The sequence below is a fragment of the Gopherus evgoodei genome, chromosome 1, assembly GCF_007399415.2.
Source record: "Gopherus evgoodei ecotype Sinaloan lineage chromosome 1, rGopEvg1_v1.p, whole genome shotgun sequence".
In the NCBI taxonomy this organism is placed as follows: Eukaryota; Metazoa; Chordata; order Testudines; family Testudinidae; genus Gopherus; species Gopherus evgoodei.
The window spans coordinates 97,720,742-97,742,076 of NC_044322.1; the positions used below are offsets into that span (position 1 = coordinate 97,720,742).

The 21,335-nt window shown below is 46.7% G+C and overlaps 1 protein-coding gene across 22 annotated transcripts in view; it reads right to left on the bottom strand.

Moving 5' to 3' along the window:
• Positions 1-21,335, bottom strand: part of DOCK9 (dedicator of cytokinesis 9) — a 326,125-nt gene that overhangs the window by 37,187 nt on the left and 267,603 nt on the right. For all 22 annotated transcript variants that reach the window (XM_030567760.1, XM_030567843.1, XM_030567769.1 and 19 more), the window contains 4 exons: positions 19,320-19,433; positions 18,956-19,171; positions 13,816-13,873; positions 17-123 (listed from right to left, as the gene is read on the bottom strand). In XM_030567760.1, the coding sequence (XP_030423620.1) occupies positions 17-123; positions 13,816-13,873; positions 18,956-19,171; positions 19,320-19,433 (495 nt within the window). The remainder of the gene's footprint in view (positions 1-16; positions 124-13,815; positions 13,874-18,955; positions 19,172-19,319; positions 19,434-21,335) is intronic.

Genomic DNA, 21,335 nt, shown 5'->3' on the forward strand with positions numbered 1-21,335 from the left:
AATTTTGCTTACTCACTTCATTGAAGTGAACATCTTGCATCCCAACATCCTCCATCATTGAAGCCTCTTCATCTATATTTGGTGTGATTATTCTGAAAGTACTACAGCCTTGCTTAAATATTCCTATTATTGAAAAAGAAAAATATACACATTAAATTCATTGCTATCCAAATATTTTTGTCCGCTCATTAAGATTATGTTAAGTCACTGTGCACTAGTTTTGATGGGACAGAGAATCCAGGCTAATGTATCTGAATGCACCTACCACCAAAATGATAAAGAAAAATTTGCAATGTGCTCAATTAATTATTTAAACCAACACATATCTTTAATATTTACTTTGGACATTGGCAGAAGTAAAAATTTCAGTAATATATCTATTCTCTTTCCTCCAAAAAACCAAAGTGGTCAGGGACAATGTATTAATGGATAATATTCATTTATGACTGAAGATGGAAAAGTATTTATTGTTCTCTTGTAGCACATTATTTCTCCTATAATCTAGGAAGCTTTCTGTGCTAAAACAAAAAGTGAAAAATGTCATTAAACTTTATGCTGTCAGAAATTACACAAATATAAGGTTTTGAAAAAAATTGTTTCAAGAGGTAAATTGGTTGCATTGTGCACTTCTGCTGCAAACTGCAAAAAGTTAATGAGCACAATAAATTGCTCTTTGAAGATTTTTTATACTGCTTCCAGATATCAAGAAAACTTGTTATCAGTGGATTAGCAAAGAGATGCAGAGAGTTAGGATTTCCCAATGTAAGTAGGAACATAGGAACTGCCAAACAACAATGTATTCAACGTATCACAAAGAAGTCTCTCTCTTAAATAAATGCAATTAAATTAATACATTTCAGGTCCAGAGAAGCTGTTATGAAAGAGTCTAATGAAAGCTATTACTACACACCAAAACAGATGTAAGTACCTATTATATTCATGACTACGAGGAAAGAATACAATGAAGTTGAAATCAAACACTTAAAATGAAGTCCTTAGCTGAAAAAACTTGAATATCAATATTAGTAACAAATGCTCCAGAGGTAACCAGTACAACTATGTACAGTGGCCCAAAAAAATAGTCCCATTGTAAAGAGCCCACTTAGCATCTGACCTTTTGCCTTGTAAGCCATTCAGTATTGGTAGAACTGTGGGAGACACTGTTGGCAGAAAGGAAATTATTGTTAAGAAATTTTCTGTTCTGGAGGCCAGTGTCTTCCACAGTTCTGGACATCTAGGAAGTAGTGAGCTGTGAACAGATATAAGGAGGGTTACAGAAAAGGTTAGAAAGAATAGAAGAAAAGAGATGGTATCCCTACTGATTATAAGATTTGCTCAAAGGGCAATATTATTGCTGGGACACCACCTGCAACACCTTCCTGCCAAACAAAGTCTCTGGAGATGACAAGAAGGCCATCTTACAGTGCTTGATAGAGGGACTAGCTGCTGACCAGGTGGGTGCCTTGCAAATTTTTGACACACTGTATATGCATTTGCTTTTTCTGCCCATGAGGTTGCCAGGGATCTCATGAAGCATGCCATGACCCCTTTTGGGGCCACAGTCTCCGATGCCTTGTATGCCTTAATGCACAGCCTAATCCATTTAGCAGTGTAGAACTTGAAAACTCGGAGTCATTGGTATTTGGGGTGGAAAGATATAAATATGACACCTGATCTTGTCATGAATTCTGTATATATGAGGTAGATTTTCTGAGCTCTAAGGTGTGCCACCTCCTCTCAGTGCGATGTTGTGGCCAGTGCTTAGTGAAGACGCTACCTACACTGATGGGAGATCTTCCCCTGTCAGCACAGGTACTCCACCTCCCGGAGAGGCAGTAGCTGTGTTGACAGGAGAAGCCCTCCTGTTGACATAGCACTGTCTACTGTAGGGGTTAGGTCAGTATAACTTTTTGCACAGGAGTGTGCATTTTCCACACCCAAGTGATGTAGCTGTACTGGTATAAGTTTGTAACGTAGACTAGAGCTCAGACAAAATGAAGGAAGAACACCGTCGTCTGTGATTTGAGGGATGTGTGATAAATGAAGGCGGGGGTAGCTCCCTTTTATGGGCACCCAACCAGCCAGTAGCTATAAAATCCCTCTTAGTAGTTGTTCTCTAATTTCTCTACCTGTAAGGGTTAAAAAGTCTCACTGCGATGCATAGGTAAAACGAAGTGAGTGGGCACATGGCCAAAAGAGCCAATAGGAAAGCTAGAACTTGTAAAAATTGAAACGAGACTCCCCCTTTTGTCGGTCTGTTGTTGTTCTCAGGGAGAAGCAGACAGTGAGCAGTTACGCTGTGAGAAGCTTTGGACAGGTATGAAAAATCATCGGTATCCTATCTAGAAACTACTCATTGAAAACCCCAGATATGTAACTAGATCAGGAATTGTCTAGGATTATGTTTATCCCTTTTAATTCTTTACAGCTTGTGGATTTCTCTGTGCTAACCCTAGGTGCTTTTGTTTTGCTTGTAACTTTTAAGCTGGACCTCAAGAAAGCTATTCTTGATGCTTAATCCTTGTAGTTGCTCTTTTTAAATCTAGCAATAGCCTAAGTTCCCAGATGTATTTTCTTCCTTTTGCTTTTTTAATAAAATTTACCTTTTTTTTTAAGAACAGAATTGGATGTGTGTCTGAAGAGGTTTGGGCACGTTGTTCAATTAGCTGGTGGCAACAGCTGATTTCCCCGTTTTTCCCCCTTCTTTCTCAGCTCTTCCCCAGAGGGTGTGTGTGAAAGGGCTTGAGCGTACCCCACAGAAAGAAATGTCCTAGTGCGCCTTCCTGGATTCTCAAAGGGGTTTTGCACTTGCACAATCCAAGGTCAGAGAAAAGCTATAACGTTGGGAATTTAATACAAGCCTGGAGTGGCCAGTATTAATTTTTAGAGTCCTTGCGGGCCCCACCTTCTGCACTCAAAGTGCCACAGTGGGGAATCAGCCTTGATAAGCTCTGATCAACATATCATCCAGGAAGGGATACAAGTAGATACCATGCAATCTGAGTCTGGCTATGATTACCTCCAGCGTCTTTGTAAATACACCGAGTACCAAGGACAGGCCAAATGGGAGCATGTGATAGCAATGCCTTCTGCTGTACGCAAATCTTAGTAATATGTGGTAGCTCAGTTTGAGAGGAATATGGAAGTATCCATCCACCAGATCCACTGAAATCAGAAAATCCCCCTGGTACAAGGATGACACTATATAGGCCAGGGACTATCCAGCCAACACTTCAATTTTTTCATCCATTTGTTGAGCCTTTTGAGGCAAAGAAGAGAAGGTTACTCACCTGCGCAGTAACTGATGTTTGAGATGGTTGTCTCTGTGAGTGCTCCACTTTTAGGTGTTTGAGTGCCCCTGCACTTCTAGTCAGAGATTTAAGACAGCAGCGCCCTGGGTAGCCACGCACGCGCTGCAGCCAGCTTGTGCTGCTCTGAGTGGGTATTGTGCGTGCGCAGCTGACCGTCCCCCAGTTCCTTCTCTGTTGCAGAGGACTGAAGAGACACTCTGAAGCAGAGGGAAGGAGGCAGGGCTGCCCAGAGGATTCAGGGGGCCTGGGGCAAAGTGGGGGAGCTTGTATTCACCAGGCGGCGCTCTGAGTCGTCGTCATCATCGATATTTTGGCGGCAGGGAGCCCTTCAGTTGCTCCATGCCTTCAGCAGCACTGAAGGGCCCCCCTGCCACCCAAATGCCACCAAAGACCCTGAACGACAGAAGGGCCCCCTGCCGCCAAAATGCAGCTGCCTGTTGGTATGTAGAAACTTTCAACAGGCAATCATCCAGGTAGGGGAATATAATTACCCCCTGTCCACAATGATGGGCTGCGACCACAGCGAGGACTTTGGAGAAAACTTGCGGGGCTCTGGAATGTTCAAATGGGAGCACTTTGTACTGGAAGTGGAGGTTGCCTATTGTGAAACGAAGAAACCTTCTGTGTGCAGGATGTATGGTAACATGGAAATAAGCATCCTGGAGGTTGAAGGCCGAGAGCCAATCTCCCTTCTCCAATGCTGGGATTATGGTTGCAAAAGTAACCATCTTGAAACACTGAGGTTTTGATAAACTTGTTTAGCTTGCGCAAGTCCAATATGGGCTTCCAGCTACCCGTTTTTTTTTGGGTGAGAAAATAGTGTGAATAAAACCTGGTCCTCCTGTGTTTGGGAGGTACAGGTTCTACAGCACCGAGTTGCAGGTGATTTATTTCTTGCTGTAGTAGGTGCTTGTGAGAAGAGTCCCTGAAGAGGGATGGAGAAGGGTGGGGTTACGGGAATAGAGGTGAAGAGGATGGAATAGCCCTTGAGTATAACTTCCAGAACCCATTTGTCTGATGTAATGGTTGCCCAGACCATATAGAAAGGTGTTAGGCGGTCTCCAAATGGATTGGAATCCAGAGATGGTTGTGGCAATGGAATTTGAGGAGCTCTCATGCCCTTGATAAACACATCAAAATGCCTGTCTAGAAGTAAATAGTTTGGACATGGTGGATTGCCCCAGTGTCCATCGTCGTCTTGGCTGACGTTGTTTGCAACATTGGTAGTACTGTCTCTGCAGCTGGGTATACAGAGCAGTATAGAAACGCTGGGTGTAAAATGCACCCTGTTTCTTTTTGTTATCAGGTATATGAATTCCCAAGGTTTTCAGCGTAGCATGGGAGTCCGTCAGTATATGTAAGGCTGCATCTGAGGTGTCCGCAAGGAGTTTCTGTCCCTCAAAAGGTATGTCCTTGATCATGTCCTGGATTTCCTTGGGGAAGCTGGAAAGGTGGAGCCAAGAAGCCCTCAGCATGAATACTGATGTGGCAATGGAGTGAGCTGCCATGTCTTCAGAATCCAGTGATGCCTGCAAGGCCATCCTGGCAATCAGGGAACCTTCTGAAATACTCGCTTGTATTCTCCTTTTTTATCTGTTGGGAGATGCTCAATAAACGTAGACATCTGTGCAAAAATGTGAGTGTATCTGGCTAATAGCGTGGAGTAATTAGCGATGCATAACTGAAGAGTCGCTGAGGAACAGGCCTTTCTACCAAACAAGTCAAGGTGTTTCCAGTCTTTGTCGTAAGGGGTGGTACGAGCTAGATGTTTCCCCCTTTGATTAATGGCTTCCATAACCAGTGAGTTGGGCTAGGGTGAGTGAAGAGAAACTCAGCCCCTTTTGCTGGCAGGTAATACTTCTTGTCTGAACGTTTACAAGAAGGTGGGACCATGGCCGGTGTCTGCCAGACCGTTTTTGCCCGGTCCATAATGGCAGAATTAATAGGCAATGCAATCTTGGCCGCAGAAGAAGCATGGAGAATGTCAGTGAGCTTATGCTGCGTCTCTGGCAGTGCTTCTAAGCAGATGCCTAGGGAATCAGCCACATGCTTGAATAGATCTTGGAAAGATTTAAAGTCATCCCCCGGTGTGGGGGGAGGCATGATTGTGTCCTCTGGGGACAATGAAGAAATATGGGTAGGAGGGAGGATGTCACCCTCTATTAAGTCCTCATTGCCCTCATGCTCCTCCCTGGTGACTTCAGGGGAAGCTGGGGCAACCAGTGAAGTAGATCTGGCTGATCTTGGGTGTTCTGGATCTGGATTAGTTAGAGGGCTGAATATCTTGAGCCCTGTACAGTGCTATGGGCCCCAGTATGGCCAGTTTGGTGGGAGGGCCATGGGGGTGTGTGTCATCCATTGAGGGGTTGCCACACTGTGGGTGGTAGCCCTGAGGTTCCAGGTTTGGGTGATGAATGGCATAGGGTGCCCATCCCTACAGCCACTTAATCTGCCTCATTGCTTGAGAGAGGAGGGGCTAAGCCAGTAGGTATAGCCGTGAGACTCATAGCTGGTCTGGCTCGGGTGCCATCTGTGCCGAAGAGAAGAGTGCCCAGGGTGGAGGCAATTACCAGGTCTGCCTGACTAATGAAATGCTGCAGCACCGGGAAGTTAAAAGCAGGCATATGAGGCACACAGAGGTTAGTCAGCGTCTGTGCTGCAGGTGCTGTGGGCTTGCTGTAATAAATAGGAACAGCAGGTGGCGCCATAGCACTGCTCGGTGCCGAGGACTTCAGCTCTCTAGGCTGTGAGGGAATAGGCTTTGTTCTTGAGTGCTCACTCATATCAATTCTAGTTAGGTGTGCACGCGCCATGTGCATGGATGTTGGAAACTTCCCTAGCAGCTACCCGTCGGGCTGGCTGTGGAGCCCCCTGGAGTGGTGCCGATATGGTGCTCTATATATGACCCTGCCAGCCTGACTGTCCTTCAGTTCCTTCTTACCACCAGTGATGGTTGTTGGAACAGTGGTCTCTTGTCATTAAATGCTCCACTACTCCCTAACTATCTCTTTGTATATAGTTACCATTGCTAGTTAATTATTAGTCATTATCTAGCGTTAAGTATAGTTTATAACAGTTGGGGGAGTCTTCCCCTTCAAAGAGTGCCCCACAGGTCTCCAGGGCATGCCGTCCCCGGGCTTCAAACCCTGCACCTCCTGCTGCAAGCCTATGCCCACGGGCGAGCTCCACGACTCCTGTCTCTGGTGTCTGGGACAGGCCCACCAGGTCTGCAAGTGTAAAATCTGCAAAGTGTTTAAACCCCGCACAAGAAAGGAAAGTGACATTCACTTGAAGCAACTCCTCATGGAGTCTGCCCTCTGCCCTTCACAAGATTCGGGCCCAAGCGCCTTGGTGCGGAGTGCTCCTCCAGCAATGCCACCTACAGCACCACAAAAGGACTCGACACGCCCTCCTAGGGGTCAACGATCTCCCAGGGCTCAGAAGTATCTCTCCCCGCACCACTCCCACTCCCCAGCTGCCCGTAAAAAGCAGGCGATGGGAGGTCCTCCACAGAGGCCTGAAGCGGACACTGCGGCCCCGGCACGACAGGGTACGGACCAACAGATCCTCCACTAGGTCTCAGCCCGCATGGGCCCTTGGTCCTCCAAGCTGGCCTGCAAGTGGAGGAGGTCAAGCTGCCCTCCACCCAGGATACCTTTGAGGCCGCTAGAGGGATCATTGAAATAACTGCGCCTGTGTTCCTGGTCTCAAGGCCTCCACCAGCCCAAGTCCCAGTACAGTCGAGAGGCAAACCGGGAAAGTTTGGACAGTCTGCCCCCAGGCCAGCATCACTGCACCGCTCTGAGTCCTGGCGCTGTTCCAAGTCCTAGCACCGCACGTGTGCTATGCATCGGTCTAACTCACAGAACTGATCTGACTTGCAGCACTAGTCTCGCAGCCCGGATCCTCGGAGCCATTCCTGCTTGAGATGGTCGTCGGCTGACAGGTCGTGCTCCTGCTTGAGGTCTAGATCGTGCTCCGACACCTTGCGGCACCGGTTGATTCGACGACATTCTGCGCATCGCTCTCTGTCATGGCACCGTGCCTCCCCATGCTGTCGTCCGTGGCACCGCTCCCCTTTGCGGCACTGCTCTCCGGCACGGTGCAGATCTCCAGCGTGGCACCACTCTTCATCACGGCACCAATCTCCCGCTTGGCACTGGTCTCCCACTCGCTACTGCTCCTTCTCATGGCACCGGTCCCAGTCACTCTCTCAACGCCGCTCTCCTTCAAGGTGAGATCCAACTTCTCTGCACCCATCGACCTCACAGCACCACTCTCCATATTGGCGCCGATCACTGCTCAAATCTCACTACTCCCTACGGCACCCATCCCGCTCATCGGGATGCAGTGCCTTCCCTGGTGCATTCATACACTGCCCCTTGGCTGTCACGCTCCCAATCTCCCTCCCTTAGATCGGGCATCAGGAGCTTTGGATGTACCTCAATCATGCCCAGGAAGTCTCGGATATGGCATCTCAGTGCCCCACTGGCAACCCCATTGGCAATTCTGGACCCCTTGGGCATACCACCAGGCCCAGGCCGCTGCACCGCCTCCCCCCCACCGCCATCACATTTGAGGCCCTGTCTTCTCAAGGCAACCCTCAGCTGCCCACCTCCGGACCCAGCATAAACTCTGGAACCAGCTCCATGTCAGGTGGAAGCTACCCCCAGTGCTCAGGAGGATCTGGACCCAACAGACCAAGGGGCTGTTTCAGACCTGGCCCTCTCGATAGCATCTTCCTTGTCCTCCTCTGACGAGGCTGTGACAGACACATCCATAGCCGGCCCACCTCCTATGGACTTCAGGGCACTGCAGGAGATTCTCCAGCGGGTGGCCCTGAACATGAACCTCCAAGTGGAGAAGGTTGCAGAGGATTAGGACCCTATGGTGGACATCCTGGTATCAGAAGGACCTTCTAGCATAGCTTTGCCAGTAATTAAAACCATTCAATCCAATGCCAGAACAGTCTGCCAAACTCTGGCCTCCACTCCCCGTATGGCCAAGAGAGCCGAAAGCAAATATTTTGTCCCCACGAAGGGGTATGAATACCTCTTTATCCATCCCAGCCCATGATCCCTGGTGGTGGATGCGGTAAATGAGAAAGAAAGGCAGGGTCAGCAGGGGCCTGCCCCTAAATCAAAAGGACGCAAAATGCCTGGATCTCTTTGGGAGAAAGGTTTCTTCCACCGGTAGTATTTCCCTTAGGATCGCTAATCAACTCACAATCCTTAGCTGACACAATTATAACTCTTGGTCTGGTATTAAAAAATTCCAGGACCGTCTTCCATCCAAGTCATGCACGGAGCTAGGGGTCATTGCCGAGGAGGGCAGACTACTGGCCCACACCTCTCCTCAAGGCTTACTCGTTGCCGTGGATGCGGCAGTGTGCACACTGGCATCTGGCATCGCTATGCGACGAAATGCCTGGCTCTAGTTCTCCAGTCTCCCTCCTGAAGTACAACAAATGATCCAGGACCTTCCGTTTGACCGCCAAGGCCTGCTCGCCGAACAGACCAACTCGAGACTGTATACCCTGAAAGATTCGCGCAACACCATTAAATCTTTAGGCACGCATACACTGGCAACTCAGAGAAAGCTGTTCAAGCCAAAGCCCCCTCTGGGCCGTAAGTGCACCTTTTGAAGAGGCGCACAAGGACAGATTACCAGTCCACAACTCAGTCAGTTCTCCTCCCTTTCTGAACCGTCTAACCCACTTCTACTGTGCATGGTCCCTTATTACATCGGACTTATGGATCCTCCACACGGTAGAGGTGGGATGTTCTATCCACCTCCCCACCCCCATTGCTCATCCCTCTTCAGGGACCCCTCTCACGAGAAACTCCTTATTCAGGAGGTAGAGTCCCTCCTTGCTTTAGGAGCCATGGAGGAGGTGCCTCAGGAGCTCAGAGGCAAGGGTTTCTACTCAAGTTACTTCCTCATCCCCAAGGCAAAAGGAGGCCTATGGACCATTCTGGGCCTCAGGGAGCTCAACAGATAAATCATCAATCTGAAATTCCACATGCTCTCCCTGAGCACGATCATTCCCTCCCTGGATCCAGGAGACTGGTATGCCACCCTCCATATGAAGGACTCTTACTTTCACATTTCAATCACTTCGTCTCACAGATGCTTTCTTCGGTTCGTGGAGAACAAGATGCACTATCAGTTCACAGCTCTCTCATTTGGCCTGTGCACAGCCTGCTGCGTCTTCACCGAACGCATGGCGGTTGTGGCAGCTTTTCTTCACTGCCATCACATACATGTCTACCAGTATTTGGACAACTGGCTCATACAAGGCCGATCTTCTCAGCAGGTAGATTCTCAGATGCGAATGGTCAGAAAGACATTCGACCGCTTGGGCATCATTTTGCACGTCAACAAATCTGTTCTCACCCCAACCCAAACAATAGAGTTTACTAGGGCAGTCCTGGATACAAATCAAGCAAGAACATTCCTCTCAGAGGCCCGACGGCTAGCCCGTGCACATATAATTGATGGTCTGTGCAACTTTCCCACTACCACAGCGAGGCAGAGTCTCAAGTTTCTGGGTCACATGATGTCCTGCACTTACATGGTATAACATGCCAAGTTGAGGCTCAGGCCCCTACAGGCATGGTTGGCGTCCGTGTATTGCCCAGGCCACGACAGTCTAGACATGGTGCTCACCGTTCTGAGGTGTACCGTTGATTCCCTGTGTTGGTGGCTGGACCCCCACATGGTGGGCGCCCGAGTCCCATTCCACCCTCCCCAGCCCACTCTGACCCTGGTAATGGATGTGTCCACGTTGGGCTGGGGAGTGCATCTTGGGAGCCTGACAACTCGGGGTTTATGGCAGGTAAAAGCCTAACAATATCAAAGAACTCAGGGCTATCCGCCTCACGTGCCAAGCATTCTGCCCCACTTACAAAACAGTTGTGTAGCAGTGCTGACGGACAACACCATGGCCAAGGGGGAGCCCAGTAATCTCCTCTTTGTCAGGAAACCCTTGTCCTGTGGGAATTCTGTTTAGCCCACTCCATCCTTCTCCAAGCTTCTAACCTGCCAGGTGTTCAGAACGTGCTGGCAGACAGCTTGAGCAGTCGCTTCCTTACGCACGAATGGTCTATTTGTCCGGACATGATTCACTCCGTTTTCTGCAGCTGGGGATTTCCCCAAATCAATCTGTTCGCTTCACAGACCAACAGGAAATTCCCAACCTTCTGTTTCTTCTGAGGTTACAGCCCAGGCTCAATCGCAGATGCTTTCCTGATCCCGTGTTCCAGCCAACTACTTTACACCTTTTACCCTCATCCACAGGGTGCTCATCAAGGTCTGCAGGGACAAGGTGGACATCATACTGGTGGTCCCAGCTTGGCATCTCTTAGACCTCTCAATCCAGGTCCCACTGCATCTACCTCTCGCCCCCGACCTCATCTCAAAAGAACCACAGTCATCTCCTCCATCTGGACCTTCCATCTCTCCATCTCATAGGTTGGAGGATCCGTGGTTGTACCATGCTGAGCACACCTGTTTAGACTTGGTGAGACAGGTGCTCCTGGAAAGCCACAAACTTTCTATCAGGATTATGTATGAAGCAAAATGGAAAAAGTTTTCCATTTGATGCACTCAACTGCAGGTACTTCCCCTCCAAACTTCAATTCCGTGCATCCTGGACTACCTACTACACTTGAAGGGCCAAAATCTAGCATTCGGATTGCTTAAGGTCCACCTCATGGCCATCTCGTTATTCCACCCGGGTGCTGACGGGAGTTCTGTGTTTGCACACCCCATGGTGGGACATTTCCTGAAAGGCCTGGAAAAAATCCACCCCCCAATGAAGCCCCCTGTACCGGACTGGGACCTTAACCTAGTCCTTTCCTGCATTATGGGTCCCCCTTTTGAGCCGCTAGCTTCCTGCTCGCTCCTCTACCTTTCCTAGAAGGTCACCTTCCTAGTAGCCATTACCTCAGCATGACATATTTCTGGGCTATGGGCTCTCACGTGCGATCCACCATATACCATTTTCCATAAGGACAAAGTCCAGCTGAGGCCTCACCCAGCTTTCCTACCAAAAGTTGTATCCCGTTTCCATGTCAGCCAGGACATTTTCCTGCCAGTTTTCTTCCCAAAACCACATGCTAACCTTCGAGAGCAGCAGCTGCATTCACTGGATGTTAGAAGAGTGCTTGCCCTCTACACAGATTGAACAAAAACAACTGGGTTGTCTTGCAGAAAGGTTATCGCCATAGTGGAGCAAATGAAAGGTGCGCCGGTTTCTTCCCAGTGGATATCTTCATGGATCACCGCGTGTATTCGCGCTTGTTATAACTTGGCGAATGTTCCTTTGCCTGCTGTCATGACTCACTCCACGAAAGTGCGAGTCTCCTCTGCAGCTTTCTTGGCACATGTACCTCTCCAGGAAATCTGCAGGGCTGCCATATGGGCTTCAGTGCACACCTTCATGTTCCACTACGCCATCAATCTAGTGATGATGCGCTCTTCAGCAGGGCGATCCTTCAGTCTGCAATACCTTGACTCCGACCCTACCTCCGAGGTAAGGCCTGGGAGTCACCTAACTGGAATTGATATAAGCAAGCACTCGAAGAAGAAAAGACAGTTACTCATCCGTGCATGTGGCACGTTTGTGCACCTAACTGAATAGATATGAGCAACACATCTTGAAGAACAACAGTTACAAAAGGAGAGTAACCATCTTTTTTGCCATGGCTGCCTGTCTTAAGGGTTAGACCGCACCAGGTCTTTTGTTCCTCGGGATGCCTCTGCACTGGAGGAACCCGGTGCCACACAGTCTGAGGCTCTGTGTGCCGATGATATCGGGGCAGAGTCAGTGGTCGGAGATCGCTTTTTGCATTGTAATTCTCCCTGGGGGGAGGAGTGAGACCACTTCTTAGTTTTCATGGGGGCTGGGTCCTTTGTGCTCGTCTTAGAGGAGACTCCGATGTCTGACATGGCAGTTAGGGAGTGAGTGATCTGGTGGGGAGAGGTCCCCTGCTCAGGGTCACAGGCAGGACACAGGGATTTCTCCATAAGCATCAGTCTGAGGTGGAGTTCCCTAGCCTTTCTGGTCCTTGCTGTTAACTTTTTGCAGTGGTGGCTTCTGCATAACATGAGTCTTCCCCAGGCAGCAGACATACTGGGAGTGACCATCAGAGACTGGTATTGACAGTCAACAGGAAATGGTAATTTCGGGCAAAAAGGAAAGGAAAAAGTATTCTGAGGAAGAGTATTCTGAGGTGCTGCTGTTGTTCCGACTGAAGCCAACGGCGGCAAAGAAGAAACTGGGGGTCGGTTGGCTGTATGTGCGCGATACCCACTCAGAGCAGCACAAGCTGGTTGACCTGGCCAACCAGGACACCGCAACCTTAAATCTCTGACTAGAAGCTCAGGGGCACTCAAACACCTAAAAATGGAGCACTTACAGGGCCATTTCTCGAAGAAGAAGAAGAAGAAGAAGAAGAAGAATGGCTTAAATTCCACCCCTCCACAATGCACTTCTGAACAATGAAGATGGTGGAGAAGAACCTTGAGAATTTTTCTTCTGAGGAATGCTCTCTAATAGTCTCATATCTAAAAGATTAGATATCTTGTTCTGGATCAGATTGTACTTTTACAGGGTTGTTAGAGATGGGGAGCTGGATGAAGAACAGATGGGGTAGAGCCTGTCACTTGAGGGAGTATCTCTTACTCACTGTGTCCTCGACCCACTTGCCTGTGGTCGATGTAATCCAGTCCTCCAGGAAAGAGGAAATTCTGCCCCCTACCTTTTCATAGGAATTTTACAAATGTATCAGGACACTAATGGCTGGGAACTTTGGAATCTTTCCAGTTATAACTGGTCTCTCCCTTTAGATTGAAAGCAGGAAAAAACTTGAGGGTGATCAAAACCCCTTTTCCTTCAGACAGCTACTGGTACAGAATCTCTAGACATGTCTTTGAGCACTTCTAAAATTAAGTGCTCAATTAATATTAACACATAATAAATCTTCAAGAAAGTGTCCCAAAACACCTAAGGGACATATACTTGCATTTATTTTGGCCTCTTTTGTTTGGTGAATAAGAATGCTTACTGCTCTTTGCATAAGCAGCAAAGAATCCTGTGGCACCTTATAGACTAACAGACGTTTTGGAGCATGAGCTTTCGTGGGTGAATACCCACTTCTTCAGGTATGCTCTTTGTATGTTTAGAAAAGAACTAACTTCAGCAGTTAGGCTGAATGGGAAAGGGGGTTGAGGCAGTAGCCACGGAGACTTTTTCTTTTCTGAAAGCTTGGTTTAGATAGTTGCTAGCTTAAAACCCAATTTCTACCCTTAAATACAGAGATATAACTTTGACTTCCTTGGGAGGCATACAGAAGTATATAATAGCAGATTCTTCCCCTTAGTGAGCATTAACCCACCCAACCTGTCTCTCAGACAAATCAGTGTTTTTTGTTAATCTCAAACTATAATGAATATTAAAAAAAAAATACTGAAGTAGTCATGGGGAAGTTTAAATGCATACCTTTGCGTGTCAAATATTCTGCCACCAGTGCTGCTACATGGATATAGCACATAGCTGCCTAAACCATAACAGAAATAGTAAAAATGTTACAAATGGTAATTATAATGGAACTTCTAACACAAATAATTTACATATACAGAAAACATACACATTTTTAAAAGCTAGAGGAGGCACAAATTTTAAACGCAAGGCAGAAGATACAAGTCCTAATCCTGCAATTATTAACACACACACACACACACACACACACGCACACTCCTATCTACGTGAACAGAAAATCTGAATGTGCCATAACTAAGACTGGATACCTAGTTCTTTGATTTAAATACGTTTAATAGAAGAAGCAAGTCTCATGTCAACAAGAACTTAATTTAACAATCAAGAAGAACAGGAATGAGAAATTTCTTTTCTGATAATAGAATCTCCTAGAATAATAAGATTTACAAGCTGTTCCCCTTTTTCTCCAGTTCTACAGGTGGTTTAATGTAACACAGCTTATGTGCTGGTCAAATCCCCTTCATTGGCTTGCTCCCAAATGATTCATTCCAAAGCTGTGTCAAAAAACTTTCAGAGCATGACTAGTATTAATAACTTCAATGCTAATCATAAGCTATGGACAGTAGGCTATCTGGCCTACAAACTGTAAATATAAAATTCAATTTAATTACTTGGGTAATAAGCCATACAGAGAGATTAGAACTGTGAGGCATGCTGCTAGCAGAAAGGAAGTTATCAGATAAGAAAGGAAGTTATCAGATAAGAAATTTCCCATTCTGCAGCCAAGCATCTCCCACGCTTCTGAGATGGATGGAAAGAAATGAGCAGTGAAAATAAATAGAGAAGGATAAAGAAAGATAGGAAAAGACTCCCCATGAAATTAAATATCAAAATGACAAGGTATTTCTTTCTGAATCACCTCATGAAGCACTTTACAGCCAAAGGAGGACTCTATAAAGGACAGAAAGTCTATACTGTTTTATAGTGTCTCATAAAGGTAGGAGATGACCAAATTGCTGCCCTATGGATTTTTTCAGTGAAGGCACAAGCTCTCTTTCTGTCCACAATCTTGCCATAGACCCATGGAGTGTGTCTTGATTCCATCAGGAGCAGGTTCACCTGATGCCTTATATGACTCTATGATGCTTAACTTGAGCGATCCAGCAAAAAATAATTTGGATGCCCCAAGTCTTTGGTACTTTGGGTGAAAGGGGACAAACAAAGTGCCTGACCTTCTTGTTAAGCGTGCCAGATATATATCTTTAGGCTCTATGAACAAATTATGCTATAGCTTTTCTGTAGTATGTGTGGCTTTGGACAGACCTGTGAGGCACTGAAAAAGAAGCTTACCTTTGGTAAGAAAGACTCTGAAGTCCTCAATACCACCCATCATCATCTAATACACAATGTGATTCCTGCATGAATAAAGCTGCAATCCCAGAGACTTGTTTTGAAGACATGATAGTGACCAGAAAACAGGTTTTAATGGATACACAGAAAGATATGACTGATATGTGTTCAAAGGGTTGGGCAGTCAGGGCTTTTAGCATAATGTGAGGTCCCATTTAGGAAAGAAGAATCTGAACTGTGGGTCTAGTCAGTCTGATTGCTCTTGAGAACTTGAGATTTGAAGATCATCTGCTGAAGAATTCAAGCACCCAGTTTTCAAGACACTACTTATGGCTGACACTTGCATACTACATACTAGGCTGAAGATCCTCGTCCACACCACCATGCAGAAAATCCAGAATAGCAGGAATTCTGGGGTCCTCAGGGTTAATGTTGTTTTGACATTATCTGGAAGCATGCCTCTGGGAGGAAGGCTCTGGCCCGGGTGGAATCAAGCACCATACCAATAAACTCTATCCTCTGAATGGGGATGAAGGTTGAGAGGGATGGGGAAGGGAGGGATAGAAACAAACTGGAGAGTGTAATCTTCCTCCACCATTATCAGTGTCCAGCAGTCTGAGGTGATGAGGGACTACACAAGGCTGAAGCCGGAGACATGGTCTGAAAAAAAAAATAGGGGCAGGATCTGGTACGAGAACTGGTATAACTCCCTTGGGCACCCCATCAAAAGATCTGCTTGGAGCCTCCTGAGTATCTGTGAGGGCCCGGTTGAAGCAAGTTGGGGCAGTTGTCTGCATTTATAACCCATTTCGCTTCTTAAACAGCTAGTGATGTGAGAAGCAAACCAGTTGTTGAGGCCTGAAGTGTTTCCTCAAAGGCGCCGGAGCAGAGACCCGGGGATTTGAGAGTGGCTCTAGAATCCTTCAAGCTGCAAACCTTCACATCTGTTTGTTCAGAGAAGGGAGAAGTGCCTTCAAACAGAAGGTCTTGGATAGACTGTTGAACCTCTGTTGGCAGACCTGAGGACTGGAGCCAAGAGCATATACGCACGATCACTGCAGAAGCCATGGATCTAGCAACCGTATCTGCCAGGAGGCCTGTACCGAACCTGTAGGGAGACCCCAGTCACAGACATCCCTTCCTTCACCAGTGTGGAGAACTCCTATCTTGAGTTCTGGGGAAGAGAGCCCTTGAACTTCATTATCGATTCCCAAAAGTTAAAATCGTATCTCCGCAGCAATGCCTGCTGGTTGGAGATGCAGAGCTGTCGACCCGCTGCATAATAAACCTTTCTGCCAAATAGGTCTAGTCTCGTTGCATCCTCTGCTTTAGAGTCGCTTCTTGCTGATACTGTCTGTCCCCCTTATTGGCCACCAATAGCAACAGGGACTCTGGAGGGGGAAAGAAGTACAAGTACTTGTAGCCTTGAGTGGGAACAAAGTACGTCTTTTTGGTCCTTTTTGCCATAGGAGATGAGGAGGATGGGGCTTGCCAAGGGCTTTAACCGGTCCCATCATGGCCTCATTGAGAGGGTGGGCCACCTTTGATGAGCCCGCAGCAGTCAAGGTATCGACCAGGCTGTGGGAGGATTTTTTGACTACCTCCACTTCCAGCCCAAAATTCAAAGCCATTCTTTTCAAAGCTGTCACAAGGGGGGATACATGCGCCACAGACACTGCCTCATCCAAGGAGGAGGAGGAGGAAGAGGCCTGCACCAGCAGAGGGTCCTCTTCCTCTCCTTCTGCACTGATCGGGTCCCATAGATCTAGGTTTTGAGGCTTGGTACCAGAATCCAGGTCAGGTGCTGGTCATAGGCACAGGGGCACTCTTCTTTCTGAGACTATGGAGTACAGCATCTGGAAGAGGGCCTGGCATCAGGGGAAACCCACATAGGTTCCAAAATGGCCACTGCATCTGCACAGACCAATGCCCACTGTGCCAAGTACTCAGCAGTACCCCTGAGTCCTGATCCACTAACTGATAGGGCTGGCAAGGTGGAAACTAGCAATGGTTCCTCGAGTGGCAATATGACTCTGCTTCTGACTCCTATGACAAACTTTTCTCCAAAGATCATTGAGGGGTGGTACCCATCAGTGCTTGGGAATGGTGCTGAGGTGGGAAGACCTGCATCAAGGCAAGCAGGGACTGTTTCCCTCTAGATGGTACTGATGAGGCCGGTACCAAATGGGAGCCCAGGACCACATGCTCCCTTCTACTTCCCGCCACTGACACCGCTGACTCTTCTACTGTCAGCAACAGCGATACTGACAGTGCCAGCAGGTCCTTGGCCACATCCAGGGTAGGCTGCACTGTGATCCTGCTGGTGCTGCACTGCTCTTCCAGTGCCGAAGGATGACCAGGGACTGGACTCAACAGAACCTGCCTACGAGGTGGAGTCAACACTGCCATCCATGGAGCAATGGCAGAAGAGTGGCCAGACTCAGGTCACACTCCACTGCACTCCCAATGCTTGATTCTCTTTACAGTTGGGGAACATCCCCTCTTGGCCAGCTGCATCGTATGTTTTTTCTTCAGCACCAGTGAAGAAGAACAGTGCTGAGGCACTCTCACGGCAGAAGGTGCACTCCACACTGATGAGGAGGTACTGGTTGCTGAGTTGGACTGGCTCGGCTCTGATGAGGGATGGACTGCTGCCTTCATCAAGAGGGACTTCAGCCTGGTCTCCCTGTCCTTCTTTGTACGGGGCTTGAAGTCCAGACAGATCTGGCAGGGGTTCCTGATATGAGTTATCTCTGAGGCACTTCATACAACTGGAGTGTGGATCACTCACAGGCATGGGTTTGCTGCAGGAGGCACTGGGCTTGAAATCTGGAGACCAAGGTATGCCCCAACCCTGGGAGCAGATGAAACTCCGCTAACAGGGTGAGACATGCCAACTAACTATATACAGCTAAACTACAACAGTCCAAGCTGAGAAAATAAAGAACTGAGATAGAGAAACAAAGGAAAAGGACTCAAGTAAGACCACTGAATAAGAGTCTGCCAAAGCAGGAGTTGCTGTTCCAGTGACTGTCATGGGTGGTAGGAAGGAAGTGAGAGGGTACACAGAGCTCGTCAGGCCCCTTATACCAGCACATGAGCGCATGGCACCAGAGGGCACTGGAGCCGGCCCGATGGATACCACAGAGGGGAAAAATCTCAGATGACTGTGCATGCAGTACATGCACACCTAACATGAAATGGACACAAGTGAGCATTCAGAGATGATCATTTTGTGTCACTGAACAAAGAAAGAGCTGAAACACATTCTATATGCTAATTAAATATATTCATTTACACTGATCAAAACATATTCAATTGTTTTTTCCTAACATACTAGAAATACATATTTTCACAAGAGAATGGTGGTATCAGATAGCATTTTGTTGTGGAAAACAATCAGTGACATTTATTTTAATTACATACATTTTCTGCAAACACTCAAAACTAGAATTACGTACAACTAATTTAGAAACAAACAAATAGCAGTTGTTGGAAGGCTTCAATTACATTAAGGCTCTAAGATATTGATAAGTGAGGGGCATTTCTAACTAGAGACCATGCCTCCTATAGCTCATGCAGAACATTCCTGCCTTAATATTACATCATGCTATGACAGTTTTACACATGTATTACACAGAGAGTCAGAGACCATAGCAATTCACTAATTTTTATGAGCAGCACGGAAAGCTATGACAGCTATTAACACAATGGTTATCTAGCATGGGAAATGCTGAGGGAAAAACAAGCACATTGATTAAGCAGCTAAAATATTTTGCTTTTCATCTGCTACCTCAGAAAGATCCCCATTTTTAACATGAATTCTTGCCATGCTGTCTAGCCACGTCTTCCTGAGTTCAGGCGTGCTGGCATAAGACTTTGCCAAACTGTACTGGAGATCCACAAGCATTTCTGGATCATTCTCGTGCTCCTTCATTTGAGCTGTAGCCATTAAGACTGTCCGAATCCGCTTTGTCAAATCCTTTACGTCAGAAGAGAATGTAGTATGCTAAAATAAATTTTTAAAAAGTTTAAGAATTGTGTATTTTTTATTCCTTTCATAATCTAAGGTATAGAATATTAGAAGACGCTAGGGAACTATTTTCAAACAAACTCTCTGGAAGCCTTTATGCAGTATGAAAAAAGTCAGTACTAACCTTAATAAGTCTGTCACTGTTGGCACAGTTGTTAATGATGGAAAGAGATTGCTGAAATCTAGTTCCTCCAATTCCAACGACATCAGCGATCAACTGACTTACTGAAATAATAACCTTGACAAGAAAAAACATCTAGTAAATGTATGTTTACATCCTGCAAGTATCCCTAAAAGATTTGTAGTTCAGAAGGTAGGCATGTGTTCTTTTTAATTGACAATTTTTTCTAATATGATATAACTTAACAGTAAAATGTCAAAATCTTACAAGTAATGACAAATAGACAATTTGAACTTACTGCAAACATATCTTCTCATAAAGGAGTTACTGTATTGTAACTACAGTTCTTCGAGATTCATGGTCCCCCCATCTGCATTCCACTGTGGATATGCATAAGTTCCATAAGCCAGGAGTTGGAGAATTCTTGCAAGCAGTTTTTGCTGGTTGGCACCTAACTCCCTGTTCTCTGAACTGAGGGCATAAGGAGCAGGGTGGACCAACTGTCTCTCCAGTTCCTTCTCTATTGTGAATCCTGATGTGATCCAAAGCAGAGGGAAAGGAGAGTGGATAGTGGGATAAAGATAGGGACCACACATTTCAAAGAACTTGTTACAATAAGGTAAGCATCTTTTCTTTCTTCTTTGAGTGTTGGTCCTGTGTGTATTCTATTGTTGCTGACTGACAAGCAGTACTCAGAGGAAAAAAGAGTGCAAAGATGCAAGTAGTACAGTGCTTGGAGAACCACTGTCCTAAAGAAAGCATCAACAGAGGAGTCTTGGATCAAGGCGTAATAACTTGATGTGTGGATTGAACTCCGTAAAACTGCCCTGCAAATCTCAAGCAGGGTCACTCCTTGAAGCAATGCTACTGAGTATGTCTGTGCCCTCATAGAGTGAGTCCTTGTCCATGTGGGTGAGGAAGTTGTTAACTGATAACAGAGTAGGACACAGCCAGAGATAAACTTTTCTGAGAGGATACAGCTTGTCGTCAAATTCATTCTGCTATGGCAATGAACAGTCTAGGTGACTTTCTGATCAGTTTCATTCTTAGTGGGTAAAATGCCAATGCTCATCGCATGTTGAGGGAATAAAGTCTCCTCTCCTGGCTATAAGCATAGGGGTTCAAGAAAAACACAGGTTAATGCATTGACTGGTTTACGTGAATTTCTAAACAATCTTAGGAGTGAACTTTGGGTATAGCTGGAGTGAGACTTTGTCCTCATGGAGTGTTTTGTGGATTGGCCAACAGGGTCCCAAGTTCACCTATCTGACCTTCACTGACAGGTGAGATATGGAACATGTAGTTAGTGGTTCAAAGAGTGACTTAGGTGGTGCCCGGTGAATGAACAAGAAGTCTGCTCCTTTAGTCAGGACAAAATATTGTTTTCCTGCCCTCTTGGGGATAGGGGCACAGGTAACCAGAGAGTGTGCCATATAGCTCTTGTCCATTCTAGTATGCCTTCATTTACCTGCAGTGTAATCTGATGGATCCTGTAGGCTGTAGGATATCTCAGACGCTTGTGTTGAAAATCCTGGACTTCCTTTAAGGAGATTTGGAGCTCTTCTGCTACTCTCCGTAACAGGTCTTGAGATTGTCTATGACTGTTTGGGGGAAACAGTGAGGCTGGAGCAACCACTTCATTCGGTGATGAGGATGATACCCTGTTAGTGCCAGTGGTACCAGCTGATCTCATTAGTCTTTCTCCTTCCATGGGCTAAAGGGAAGATTCTCGTTGACACCTTGGAGGAGGGGGTGGTAAAATTCCCTGTTGGATTGCACAGATTCCAGGTACCATGCATAAGGGCCCCATGGACCCCAATAAGGCCAATGTGAGGGATCAAAAGTCGCTCCCTCTCTCGGCATTGGATACACCAGTCCTGAGGAGGAGGTCCCTGTTAGTCTGGCCGAGGCTGGTTCAAGAAAGCTCTCAATCTTCTGTCTGGGCGTATCTCTTTAGGTGGAGGTGAAGCTGGTTCCCCCAGTACATCCAACTCTCCAGACAATGAAAAGGCTGGATCT